General features: G+C 37.3%; 2 protein-coding genes across 3 annotated transcripts in view; one reads left to right on the forward strand and one right to left on the reverse strand.

Moving 5' to 3' along the window:
- LOC133616590 (protein ANKUB1-like) overlaps nt 1–14,986 on the reverse strand; it is a 54,940-nt gene that overhangs the window by 31,949 nt on the left and 8,005 nt on the right. The gene's annotated exons all lie outside the window — the stretch shown is intronic.
- rnf13 (ring finger protein 13) overlaps nt 1–14,986 on the forward strand; it is a 91,482-nt gene that overhangs the window by 299 nt on the left and 76,197 nt on the right. Inside the window, exons 2-3 of the mRNA XM_061976049.1 lie at nt 10,950–11,168; nt 13,779–13,859. Of these exons, the coding sequence (XP_061832033.1) occupies nt 11,055–11,168; nt 13,779–13,859 (195 nt within the window). The 5' untranslated portion in view covers nt 10,950–11,054. The remainder of the gene's footprint in view (nt 1–10,949; nt 11,169–13,778; nt 13,860–14,986) is intronic.

The raw sequence follows: 14,986 nt of genomic DNA on the forward strand, positions 1-14,986 counted from the left end.
CAACCCCAGAATGAGCAATCTTACCTCTCACCACAAATGCAAATAAGACACGATTGTTGTCTTATTTGTTTACGCCGTGGCTGAGATTTGTCTTCTTTGTTGATACGTTATAATGTGTAAGGTTTGGGTTCTGATCACCACAAAATTCATTAATACATTTTTGTCAATAACGTTTATAATTAAATGTCATTTGATCTTGAGTCATCTGTTGTCGGCTGTCATGGGAAATGCAGCTTTCACTTCCTCAGTACTTGTACATTTTCTTTTACCCATTAGATTTACTTGTTTGTTTGTAATTTTTTTATGTTGTTTTCTCCTTGATTGTTATGATAATGGCTTTGAAGTAATTGTGCATCAATCCAATCATCTAAGCATCATTTGCAAGGTATACTTGTAATAGAGATCGACCAATATGTTGGCCGATACTGACACTAATTATTAGTAGTTAAAGGGGAACATTATCACCAGACCTATGTAAGCGTCAATATATACCTTGATGTTGCAGGAAAAAAGACCATATATTTTTTTAACCGATTTCCGAACTCTAAATGGGTGAATTTTGGCGAAATAAACGCCTTTCTAATATTCGCTCTCGGAGTCGCATCGGGAAGCAATCCGCCATTTTCTCAAACACCGAGTCAAATCAGCTCTGTTATTTTCCGTTTTTTCGACTGTTTTCTGTACCTTGGAGACATCATGCCTCGTCGGTGTGTTGTCGGAGGGTGTAACAACACGAATAGGGACGGATTCAAGTTGCACCAGTGGCCCAAAGATGCCAAAGTGGCAAGAAATTGGACGTTTGTTCCGCACACTTCACCGACGAAAGCTATGCTACGACAGAGATGGCAAGAATGTGTGGATATCCTGCGACACTCAAAGCAGATGCATTTCCAACGATAAAGTCAAAGAAATCTGCCGCCAGACCCCCATTGAATCTGCCGGAGTGTGTGAGCAATTCAGGGACAAAGAACCTCGCTAGCACGGCAAGCAATGGCGGCAGTTTGTTCCCGCAGACGAGCGAGCTAAACCCCCTGGATGTCTTGGCTCACACCGTCCCGAAGATGATCAAGAGAAGAATATCGACCCTAGCTTCCCTGGCCTGCTGACATGAGGGTATGTCTCCAGAATATATTAATTGATGAAAACTGGGCTGTCTGCACTCTCAAAGTGCATGTTGTTGCCAAATGTATTTCAAATGCTGTAAACCTAGTTCATAGTTGTTAGTTTCCTTTAATGCCAAACAAACACATACCAATCGTTGGTTAGAAGGCGATCGCCGAATTCGTCCTCGCTTTCTCCCGTGTTGCTGGCTGTCGTGTCGGTTTCGCTTGCATACGGTTCAAACAGATATGGCTCAATAGCTTTAGTTTCTTCTTCAATTTCGTTTTCGCTACCTGCCTCCACACTACAACCATCCGTTTCAATACATTCGTAATCTGTTGAATCGCTTAAGCCGCTGAAATCCGAGTCTGAATCCGAGCTAATGTCGCTATAGCTTGCTGTTCTTTCCGCCATGTTTGTTTGTGTTGGCTTAACTATGTGATGTCACAGGAAAATGGACGGGTGGTTAAAATCAGGCACTTTGAAGCTTTTTTTAGGGATATTGCGTGATGGGTAACATTTTGAAAAAAACTTCGAAAAATATAATAAGCCACTGGGAACTGATTTTTAATGGTTTTAACAATTCTGAAATTGTGATAATGTTCCCCTTTAAGAAGGCAGATAATATTTGGAGCCGATATTCATTTGCAGTAAAAGTTATTTAAACATGAATAGTCTACGTCAGTAAACAGCTGGACAAGGCTTTAAGTTGTTTTTATTTTTTTAGGACATAATGCAACACTAATGTTGTTAATGTAGCACCCCAAAACATCAGGGGATTTCACAAGCACCATTTTTATTTAATTTTTTATTTTTTAAACCTTTATTTTGTGTGTGCCCATTTGCATTTCAAAAATCTGGGAAGTCTCCTGGAAAAGTTGGTAAAAATATGGGATTTTTCTATATTAATAATTGTATAGCCATTTTAACACATTGTAAGGTTTCCTCGTAAGGAACCATGACATATTGGTTGGTCGAAGTTTATTTTGATTGATTGATTGATTTAAACTTTTATTAGTAGATAGTACAGTACATATTCCGTACAATTGACCACTAAATGGTAACACCCGAATAAGATTTTCAACTTGTTTAAGTCGGGGTCCACGTTAATCAATTCATGGTACAAATATATACTATCAGCATAATACAGTCATCACACAAGTTAATCATCAGAGTATATACATTGAATTATTTACATTATTTACAATCCGGGGGGTGGGATGTGGTGGGGTGGGGGGGTTAGGTTTGGTTGGTATCAGCACTTCAGTCATCAACAATTGCATCATCTGAGAAATGGACATTGAAACAGTGTAGGGTCTCACTTCGTAGGATATGTACAGCGAGCAGTGAACATAGTGAGCTCAGAAAGCAGCATTTCAAACATGTATACCGTTTAAATATGATACGTCACATATTTTACATATTTTTAATTTCTCTTTACATCATGTCCAAAAAGGAGTAGGAAGAAACAACGCTTATTTAGTTTGACCCCTTTTAGATTAATAGCAATTACTAAAACACATGTTCACTTCCTGTTCTCAATTTGTAACACAATTGACTTGTCCAGGGTGTACACCGCCTTCCGCCCGATTGCAGTTGAGATAGGCTCCACTACCCTCCGCCACCTCGAAAGGGACAAGTGATAGAAAATGGATGGATATTTCTAAACAAAGCAAACAAATGCAAACCATTCCTGGCTCCTTTCATGTAGCTTATAGGTGAGGCATATTTCAAGCTGGCTGACATCATTTCTTCCTGGATGTTACAGAAAGTATGAGAATGTGTCAGCTGCTGCCTGCTCTTCTTTACTTATTATATAAGTTTCCTATTTGTCAAGGTACACAAAGTTTGGATTGTTGGCAAAGATACGTTTTCTGCCATCTTGTGTCCATCCATCTCTGTCGCGTTATTTGATCGAATCATGGAAGATGTAAGCTCGACACGCCCCTTTTTAATGAGCTCACGCTGCGAGTGTTGCAAACGGAGGCTGCAATAGCGAAAACACACACAATATGAGAAAGAATCCAGGAACAAATGACAAAAACTGGAATTCCCGTCAAAAGACGGACGTTTTGACAAGTTCACGTAAGCCAGGTGTGTCCAAAGTGCGGCCCGGGGGCCATTTGCGGTCCGCAGCTTGGTTTTTATTGGCCCGCGACACATTCTATAGACAAACCTGAACAGGTCCCAAATTAGAACAAAAAACTATGAAAAATTAAACGGGACCAAATCCCCCCAAAATGGAAACTGAAAACCAAAATGGCCGACAACCTGCGCGTCTTACTGTATAAGGTCTTTGATGATTTCCGTGTGTCCTGTCATGGTGTAAAATAGATAGCTTACGCAGTGATGAAGAAAAATATAACATAAATAGTAATACGCAAAAATTTGTTTAACGCACCATTTCTTGGACCTGCACTTCAGTTTTGAAAATACCTTATTTTTTGGACTATAGAGCCTACCTGCATATAAGCCACACCCACTACATTTTAGAAGGGAAAAATATTTTTCCGTAAGGGAAAAATATTTTTCCGTATGTTAGCCGCACCGTGGTGAATGAGATTTTGTAAATGTGTATTTACGTACCTTAATTGTTTCTAAACGGTGTCTGTAACACGGCAGTAAAACGGATGAACGAATAAAACGGAAGTCATCGTCATGGAGCCACAATCTGCGAAAGCTAGCTCTTCCAATCAGCTAAACAGACTTCATAACTCCACGGTGACGTTTTGCTGAATTTACGAAACTGAAACAATACAAAAATAATGCCATTGTAATTTTATAACACTAACAAAGACACTCGTAATCTTGTTAGCATATTAGCTAATGCGTTTTTTTTTAATACATATATATATGTATGTATGCATGTGTATGTGTGTGTATATATATTAGGGCTGCAACTAACAACTAATTTGATAATCGATTAATCTGTCGATTATTACTTCGATTAATTGATTAATAATCGGATAAAAGAGACAAACTTCATTTATATCCTTTCCAGTATTTTATTGGAAAAAAACAGCATACTGGCACCATACTTATTTTGATTATTGTTTCTCAGCTGTTTGTAAATGTTGCAGTGATTATTACTTCGATTAATCGATTAATAATCGGATAAAAGAGACAAACTTCATTTCTATCCTTTCCAGTATTTTATTGGAAAAAAACAGCATACTGGCACCATACTTATTTTGATTATTATAAATAAATATTGTTTTTCAGCTGTTTGTAAATGTTGCAGTTTATAAATAAAGGTTTATAAAAAGATTGAATAAAATAAGTAGCCTCTGCGCATGCGCATAGCATAGTTCTAACGAATCGATGACTAAATGAATCGCCAACTATTTTTATAATCGATTTTAATCGATTTAATCGATTAGTTGTTGCAGCAACTAACTACTTCGATTAATCGATTAATAATCAGATAAAAGAAACAAAACTACATTTCTATCCTTTCCAGTATTTTATTGGAAAAAAACAGCATACTGGCACCATACTTATTTTGATTATTGTTTCTCAGCTGTTTGTAAATGTTGCAGTTTATAAATAAAGGTTTATAAAAAAATTAAATAAAAATAAGTAGCCTCTGCGCATGCGCATAGCATAGATCCAACGAATCGATGACTAAATTAATCGCCAACTATTTTTATAATCGATTTTAATTGATTTAATCGATTAGTTGTTGCAGCCCTATATATATATTTATATATATATATATATATATATATATATTAGGGCTGCAACTAACTACTTCGATTAATGATCGGATAAAGGAGACAAACTACATTTCTATCCTTTCCAGTATTTTATTGAAAAAAAACAGCATGCTGGCACCATACTTATTTTGATTGTTACTCAGCTGTTTGTAAATGTTGCAGTTTATAAATTAAGGTTTATAAATAGCATAGATCGAACGAATCGATGACTAAATTAATCGCCAACCATTTTTATAATCGATTAGTTGTTGCAGCCCTAATACATAAACAACCCTAATACATATATATATATATATATATATATATATATATATATATATATATATATATATATATATATATATATATATATATATATATATATATATATATATATATATATACATATAGTTGATTGTGACCTCGAAAAACATCACGTTTTCTTCAGATATTTTTAAAAAAGTTTTTCAACAAAAGGAACTAAAGAAGCATTCTTTAAAAAATTGTCTCACTGCCATGACTTTTTTTCGTTATTGCATGTGGTCCACAATTAGTATCTTTGTACTAAATCAGCACTTTTAAAGTAACCCCTGTACGGCGTGGATAGAATAACTGACATCAAAAGTCAAACATGCATATTTACATAGTTATCTTACCGCTCTAAAAGACAATAGACGGAAGCTGACACGTGTCCTTTTATGTCTGGAAACATGTCAATGCCACGTGGCTTTGTGCAGGGAATTCCTAAGGGGTATTTCAGGGGTTTTCAGCTTTTTCTTTTTTTTCTTTTTTTTTCCTAAAGTGTGATTTGTACCACAAACAAGAGTCAAAGGGACATGACACAACCTCCAAGGGACTGTTGCTAACATATGATTAAAGGGGAACCATTATGATTTGTTTTCTATTTTTAAAACACTTCCTTTTGGTCAACTTATGTAATCAGAGATGGTTATTTGGTCAACATTTTGCATTGATTTTGCTGTGAAGACATATATTCAAGACACTTTTTGGCTGCCTCTAAAAACAAGCCGTTTCGAGAGGTGGAGTTTTTAGGTTGCAAATGAACCCCCACTCACGCCTCCCCCTGACGCTGACTGAACATTCGTCCCCGCCTCCACAGCCACAGTCTTAGTTTGAGAGAGAGAAACTACCCGCAAGGTACAGACAGGCAAAATATCTTATTCTGAGTCAGGGGTGTCCAAACTACGGCCCGGGGGCCATTTGCAGCCCGCAGCTTGGTTTTTATTGGCCCGCGACACATTCTATAGACAAACTAAACAAGTCCCAAATTAGAACAAAAAACTATGAAAAATGAAATGGGACCAATTCCCCCAAAAATGGTACCTGAAAACCAAAATGGCCGACAACCGGAGTGTCTTACTGTCAGGTTCAAACACTGATGACATTTATTAAACAAGACAAGAAGCAAGGAATTAAATAGAGACAGAATAAAATTTGGCTCAATTGAGGAGAAACGCTCTGACGAAAGATTGTATGCATCCTCTTTTATTTGGACTTTCCTTGATTATATGGCAACAGCTGTTTCTAAGGGAGGGGGGTCGTAAACAGCCGTCGCCTTTGATTACAACAGTTCAAAGAAAAGGTCGTAAACAGTTCAAAGAAAAGGTCCCCTGGAAGGGAGTCTGGTCCTGCTTCCTCTCCGCTTTGAAGTTCTCGGGTCAAGACAATATCTTTCTGTTGATTACAATACATCAAAGAAACAGAACACCTTCATGTTGCTTCCCATCATATACAGTGGAATTGTACAAGCCTTCTTCTTGGTAGGATCAAAGACAGCTTTTGTCTGCTCGCCAGGAACTCATGGCAACACAAAGTTGTGTGATAACTTAGATACAATTATTCTGACACTTACTGTATAAGGTCTTTGATGATTTCCGTGTGTCCTGGTCATGATGAAAAAGTGTACAAATTTCTTGTGAGACATATGTTTTTGAGTGTACTAAAGCTCTCAAAAGTGTTTCAGTTGACGGTATAATAGTAATATTAGTAAATACAGGCTTACTTTCGTGCACAGTTAACATAAATACAAATAAAATAATTATTAAAATAATCGTGAATTATTTTATTGCTTTGTTATCTATAACACAAAGCTATGATGTAGAAGTTTTTTTCAAATGTTAGCATATGTTCACCTACATTGTTTTGGTTTGAGTATTTTTCATACACAAAATGTATACAAGTGGCCCTCGCATCCTTAAATTTTTCTCTATGTGGCCCTCGCTGGAAAATGTTTGGACACCTTTGTTCTAAGTATATTCAACTTTTGAGTTGCAACATTATTGGCAGTAGGGACAGATTTCAGAATCAAACCATAAATGCACGACCCTGAGTCTGACCATAAAAGAACCGGCAAAAATGGGCAAAAAAATCGTAATTGACCTGCGGTGAGAACAAGGCCTAAAAGTAGCTTTTGAAAAAATCCCATCTTTTTATTGCCGTATGTTTTATTTTATTTTTTTATTTTTAATTATTAAATCAACATAAAAAACACAAGATACACTTACAATTAGTGCACCAACCCAAAAACCCTACCTCACTCATTCACACTCATTCACACAAAAGGGTTGTTTCCTTCTGTGATTAATATTCTGTTTTTTACAACATATATCAATACAGTCTGCAAGGGGTACAGTCCGTGATGCACACATGATTGTGTGTGCTGTTGGTCCACTAATAGTACTAACCTTTAACAGTTAATTTTACTCATTTTCATTAATTACTAGTTTCCATGTAACTGTTTTTATTTTATTTTAGTTTCTTTTTTGTTCAAGAAAATGTTTTTTATTAATTTTATTTTTATTAATTTTTTTAAAAATAAAGGACATTATCTTCACCAGACCAGGTTGTCAATGTAATTAGATTGTTTAAAGGGTTCTTAAAACAAGGTACAGTCCAGATTATGTCCAGGTCGGGCTCAGCAACACACACCTTTATTTAACACAACAACAGATTGCATATAATCTGTGAACAAAATTACATTTTCAAAATAAGCATATTGCCGTATGTTTGTGAAGCATGGATATTCAAAGTACCTTATTTTTCGGAGTATAAGTCGCTCCGGAGTATAAGTCGCACCGGCCGAAAATGCATAATAAAGAAGGAAAAAAACATACATAAGTTGCACTGGAGTATAAATCGCATTTTTGGGGGAAATTTATTTTTAAAAAAACAACACCAAGAATAGACATTTGAAAGGCAATTTAAAATAAAGAATAGTGAACAAAAGGCTGAATAAGTGTACGTTATATGACGCATAAATAACCAACTGAGAACGGGCCTGGTATGTTAACGTAACATATTATGGTAAGAGTCATTCAAATAACTATAACATTTAGAACATGCTATACGTTTACCAAACAATCTGTCACTCCTAATCGATAAATCCCATGAAATCTTATACATCTAGTCTCTTACGTGAATGAGCTAAATAATATTATTTGATATTTTATGGTAATGTGTTAATAATTTCACACATAGGTCGCTCCTATAAGTCGCACCCCCGGCCAAACTATGAAAAAACCCGACTTATAGTCCGAAAAATACGGTATTTGGCACACACAAAGAAATACTTCTTTAGTTAAAGGTACATTGACGCAAAATGAGAATGTTAGCCAGAATTGTTTTAGTTCCTCAGATGAGACTGTAAGTGTGTGTAGTGACCTGTGTTGGTTAACACAACCAATGAAAGCATTTTTCCTCCTCCGGGTCGTACAGATGCTCGTACATGAATTAGAAATGTTGGATTCCCGCAAAAATCTTTGAGTACATTTCTGCCAGAGTTATCCACTGATTTGACAAATTGGGCAAATTCCAAACGGCTCGTTTGAAGGAAGGCAATATTGTTTTATAAATATCACCGCAACGCCTCCATGGTTTGATTTAAAATCTTCTGGAATTATGGGGATCGTAAATAAACGAAAACAGGTACCAACAGGTAAGAAAAGTTGATTTTGCGTAATAGGTCCCCTTTAAGTACAATTCCAGTGTTTGCAAAGTCACCCGCTCAGATTCATTTTTGTACGGCCACGCATATAAGAATCTTCCAGATGCAATCAATGCTGAGATGTGTCCATGCAAAGAACACGTGGACATCTACCTTAAAATATTTTATTAAACAATACCGGTACTCAACGGTACCAATTTTTGGTACTTCTGTGTGTTCATGTGTTAATAAATGTTAATGTGTTTAACTATAAAATCAAATGTTTTATTTAACGTTTAACAATGAGATAATAATAATAACTGTATTGTCTGTCCATCCATCCATCTTCTTCCGCTTATCCAAAGTTGGGTCGCGGGGGCAGCAGCCTCGGCAGAGAAGCCCAGACTTCCCTCTCCCCAGCTGCTTCGTCCAGCTCATCCCGGGGTATCCTGAGGTGTTCCCAACTGACATAGACTCTCCACCGTGTCCTGGGTCTTGCCCGCGGTCTCCTACGGGTCGGACGCGCCCTAAAAACCTCCCCAGGGAGGCGTTAGGGAGGCCCTCCTGACCAGATACCTGATCCACCTCATTTAGCTCTGAGAGCCCCGCCACCCGAGGGAGGAAACTCATTTCGGCCGCTTGTACCCGTGAACTTGTACTTTCGGTCGTAACCCAAAGCTCATGACCATAGGTGAGGATAGGGACATAGATTGACTGGTAAATTGAGAGCTTTGCCTTCCGGCTCAGCCGGACTGATACTCGGTCCGCATCACTGCAGACGCTGCACCGATCCGCCTGTCGATCTCACAATCCACTCTTCCCTCACTCGTGACAAGACCCCAAGGTACTTGAACTCCTCCACTTGGTGCAGGGTCTCCTCCCCAACCCTTTTCCGGTCGAGAACCATGGACTCGGACATGAAAGTGCTGTTTTTCATCCCAGTCGCTTCACATTCAGCTGCGAACAGATCCATCGAGAGCTGAAGATCCTGGTCAGATGAAGCCAGCAGGGCCACATCATCCGCAAAAAGCAGAGACCTAATCTTGCAGTCACTAAACCGGATCCCCTCAACGCTCTGACTGCGCCTATAAATTCTGTCCATAAATGTTGTATGAATGAATCGGTGACAAAGGGCAGCCCATGTCTAAACCAGGCTAGAATTAAGGTTTTCGAATGGCCTTCCCAAAGTCCTGACTTAAACGTGTGGACAATGCTGAAGAAACAAGTCCATGTCAGAAAACCAACAAATTTAGCTGAACTGCACAAATTTTGTCAAGAGGAGTGGTCAAAAATTCATCCAGAAGCTTGCCAGAAGCTTGTGGATGGCTATCAAAAGCGCCTTATTGCAGTGAAACTTGCCAAGGGACATGTAACCAAATATTAACATTGCTGTATGTATACTTTTGACCCAGCAGATATGGTCACATTTTCAGTAGACCCATAATAAATTCATAAAAGAACCAAACTTCATGAAAGTTTTTTGTGACCAACAAGTATGTGCTCCAATCACTCTATCACAAAAAAATCAGAGTTGTACAAATTATTGGAAACTCAAGACAGCCATGACATGATTTTCTTTACAAGTGTATGTAAACTTTTCTGAGATAGGCTCCAGCAACCCCAAAAGGGACAAACGGTAGAAAATGGATATATATATATATATATATATATATATATATATATATACTGTACAGTATATAGTTACATATCTAAAAACAATACATATATACACACACATTTTTTTTTTAATTGATTCTTGAAATTTATGAGTTGGAATAAATAATCTATTGAATGTGAATCGATTTTTGAGAACCCGTTGTATTTACCACGATAGATAAAATGATTCGTTTCACCCGTTCATTAAAAAACAGTTATTATGAAATGGTAATTAGATATAAAGCCAGATATTTGAGTGATGATGCGTATAACACAAAGAAATGACAAATGGAACACTTTCTTTGTGTTGCATTTAAAGCTCTTTTGACCAATCAACAGACTGCAGCCTGTCTAGCTCCGCCCTTAAAGTAGTGTAACACTGTGAAACCGGCGTTGTTTTGGTACCCTTTGTAACTTTTACAATGGAAATTGGATAAACAACTTGGTGGAATAAGGGACATATTTGCAAATGAATAACATATACAGTAATTATAGCACTATTTGTTCTACATTTGTCCATATTCTTTGTGTTTTTACCTTAAATCTTTTTATAGGTGTGACTACAACGGGTGCAGAGTGTGGGTTTGTACATGCACGTTCCTGCTGCTACGCGAAAGAGTGAGTGGTGTAGCAGCTGACCGCTGCAACGTAATGCCAAGATGCTGCTGTCCCTGGGAATGCTGATGCTGTCGGCCACACAGATCTACACCATCTTCACCGTCCAGCTCTTCGCCTTTCTCAACCTGCTGCCCGTGGAAGCCGACATCTCTGCCGTGAGTTTCTCTGACTGCAAGTGTTTTTAAACACATTATAATTTAAACACATTTAAACACATTATAATGGTACCGTCTGTGACTGTAGCTTGTCTGTACAACTCCGACAAGTAGGTGGCGGTATGCAACGAAACTACTCTTTTTAACACACTCCATAGTCTGCCAGAGCAGGGATCAGTGTTGCCAACTTTGCGACTTTGCCGCTATATTTACCTGGTAGTCAGCCCTTTCTATAGACTCTTTTTCAAAAAAGCGACTCGCAATAAATCTAGCCATTTTTTATCATGTTATTGGAGACTTTCGAAATGTTGACATGAAAACTGATGCTAATGCAATTACATGCACATGCGTCATGGCCAATTATGCAAATTAGACGATGCTGCCTTTTAGGGCTGCAGCTGTAGAATATTTTAATAATCAAATACTCTAAAAAAAAAAAAATAATTTGATTAATCAAGTAATGGGACATAACACACGGGCAGCACGGTGCGAGAGGGGTTAGTGGGTCTGCCTCACAATACGAAGGTCCTGAGCAGTCCTGGGTTCAATCCCGGGCTCGGGATCTTTCTGTGTGGAGTTTGCATGTTCTCTCCGTGACTGCGTGGGTTCCCTCCGGGTACTCCGGCTTCCTCCCACCTCCAAAGACATGCACCTGGGGATAGGTTGATTGGCAACACTAAATTGGCCCGATGTGTGAATGTGAGTGTGAATGTTGTCTGTCTATCTGTGTTGGCCCTGTGATGAGGTGGCGACTTGTCCAGGGTGTACGCCGCCTTCCACACGATTGTAGCTGAGATAGGCTCCAGCGCCCCCCGCGACCCCGAAGGGATTAAGCGGTAGAAAATGGATGGATGGATGGACATAACACACAGTGTTTTTGTTGGTTGAAGAGTAATAATAACTAAACAAGAAAAATACAACCTTTTAATAATCACTTACCGTATTTTCTGGACTAGAAGTCGCAGTTTTTTTCATAGTTTGGCCGGGGGTGCGACTTATACTCAGGAGCGACTTATGTGTGAAATTATTAACACATTACCGTAAAATATCAAATAATATTATTTATCTCATTCACGTAAGAGACGAGACGTATAAGATTTCATGGGATTTAGCGATTAGAAGTGACAGATTGTTTGGTAAACGTATAGCATGTTCTATATGTTATAGTTATTTAAATGACTCTTACCATAATATGTTACGTTAACATACCAGGCACGTACTCAGTTGGTTATTTATGCGTCATATAACGTACACTTATTCAGCCTGTTGTTCACGATTCTTTATTTTAAATTGCCTATCAAATGTCTATTCTTGGTGTTGGCTTTTATCAAATGCCATTTCCCCAAAAAATGCGACTTGTACTCCAGTGCGACTTATATATGTTTTTTTCCTTCTTTGTTATGCATTTTCGGCCGGTGCGACTTATACTCTGAAAAATACGGTATATTTTTAATACATATATAATACATTGCCATTTCATTGTTTGTGCCTTCACTTGAGAAACACACTGTTCTGTAATTAAATGTAATTTGATCACATCCTTTTTACAGCCAGTTCTCTTTAATATCATGTGAAATTATCTTTTGACCTTAAAAAAACGGAAGTGGGCAGGCAAGGTAATTTTATTTATAGCGCACAATTCGCACACCTGGCAGTTCAAAGTACTTTACAGAAAATTAAAAGAAGGAAAAATTATAAAAATACAATCATGCTTGAGTAAAATCAATCAAATATTATACATAAAATACTTTAAGTTGTCATATGCACAAATAAATAAGTTTCAGGCTGGATTTGAACGTTGCCAACGTTAAGGCCTGTCTCATCACTTCAGGACGACTATTCAAGATTTTAGAAGCGTAAAACTGAAACTGAAACACTCCCTGAGGTTCTCAGATCTCGAAATGGTTCATATAGTTCTAACATGTCAAAGATGTACTTTGGCACAAGACCATGAAAAGACCTATACATAAGGAGAGTTTTTTAATGTCTGTTCTCTGAGTAATAGGAAGCTACTGCAGTGACATAAGCATTGGGCTAATACAGTTGTATTTCCTGGTTCTAGTCAGGACTCGAGCAGCAGTATTCTGGATGTACTGCACTCGAGCAGCAACATTCTGGATGTACTGCACTCGAGCAGCAGCATTCTGGATGTACTGCAGCTTGTTTAGAGAGTCTAGTGGGAAGGTCATTTTAGTAGACTAACCTGCTGGAGACAAAGGCATGGATTAGTCTTTCTATGTCTGATTTAGACATTATTCCTCTGGTTTTGGCAATGTTTTTCAGGTGGTAAAAAGCTGCTGATGTTATTAATTTAAGTAGCCTATCATTGTCATTATGCACTTTTTTAACTTTAGAAAATATCAGTAAAGCCAGTATCTATTTTACACTCATGCTACTAGCCAAGGTATTAACAGTTTTAGCTAGCGCAGCTAACTTCTATTCGACCGCTAGCTAACAGTAAAATCGTGGTTTTAGATTAAGCATTAAATAACCGACTCCTGCATTAAATAAGCGACTCCTACATCATCAATCTTTTTTTGGAATTGAGGTATTGTGTGTGGCTGTTTGAGCATCCTGAATCATTAATTTTTCATTTTTGTTACTTTTCAGTACTCGTTTGACAACAAAACCGACAGCTTTGATGACCTCCCTTCACGCTTTGGGTACCGACTACCCAGCGATGGATTGAAGGTGAGTCTGAAAGCATCGAGACAGGATGAACAGTTTTGAAGGTAAAATGTCAGTGTCCTCTGCAGTGGGCATTTATTTTGGTCAGAGTTACACATTTTGGAAAAAATTGCCTTGTTATGCGCATCACAAATGTCCACTGCAGAGGACGCTGTCTGTCAGGAGGCTACAAAGTACACACAAATTTACGTTAAACGGCATAGGCAAAATGTGGTGATGGTGAGTTGCGATGCAAATGTGCACTTTTTACCCTTTTTAATTGTCACAGAAGTAGGGCTGTCACGGTATGAACATTTCTTATCACGGTTATTGTGACCAAAATTATCACGGTTATCATTATCGTGGTAATTTTATACTGAAATCTTTTAACCAAGTCTTGTTGAAAAACAAAGTACTATGGCAAAAACAAAATTATAACAAAAATAAAAATAAATGTGAAAATTGTGCAAAATGGCTTAATCCTGTTTAATCCATTCCACAATTGAATCCCACATACTGATATGCTAAATGTTTCAAGTGTTGTACGTGCATACAAATGATTTAAATTAGATTTTTCTCTATTGTTATATTCCTCCTCTTTTGTTGAGAAGAATTGTTGTACATTCTTGGGTGGCAGGTTATAGTTTCCTTTGTACATAATTTTAGCTGTTTGCAAATGCACCAAATCATTGAATTTCAATATATGGAATAAATAAAGTGTGTGAGTGTTTTCTATATCCATCATTTATGTATTATTCTGACTGACCTTTTTGTAACATGGTTTTTGAATAAAGTCTACTTTTGTAGTTATTTCCCCATATTTTTGCACAATAACTGCGATATGGTAACACTAACGAGCAGTACAGAATATGTAGTTATTTTCGGTCCAGAACATATTTTGCTTTATTCATATTGACTTAATTCTTTCCACCTTATGTTGTATATTTTTACATGAGATTTATAGTCTTATTTTATTGTCCAATTTTTTAAAATTTCTTTTACCCTTTCAATGTCTTCTCTGTCTATTTGTATTTGTGTTTCACTTTCTCTTCTACTGTTACAAAACAGAATTGTTTTAGTTTTACTGCAATTCAAAAATAGTCTGTTTTTGTCAAACCATCTTTTTAATTTGTTCATTTATTCTGTTATTA

Source organism: Nerophis lumbriciformis, linkage group LG14 (genome assembly GCF_033978685.3).
Source record: "Nerophis lumbriciformis linkage group LG14, RoL_Nlum_v2.1, whole genome shotgun sequence".
NCBI classification, from domain to species: Eukaryota; Metazoa; Chordata; class Actinopteri; order Syngnathiformes; family Syngnathidae; genus Nerophis; species Nerophis lumbriciformis.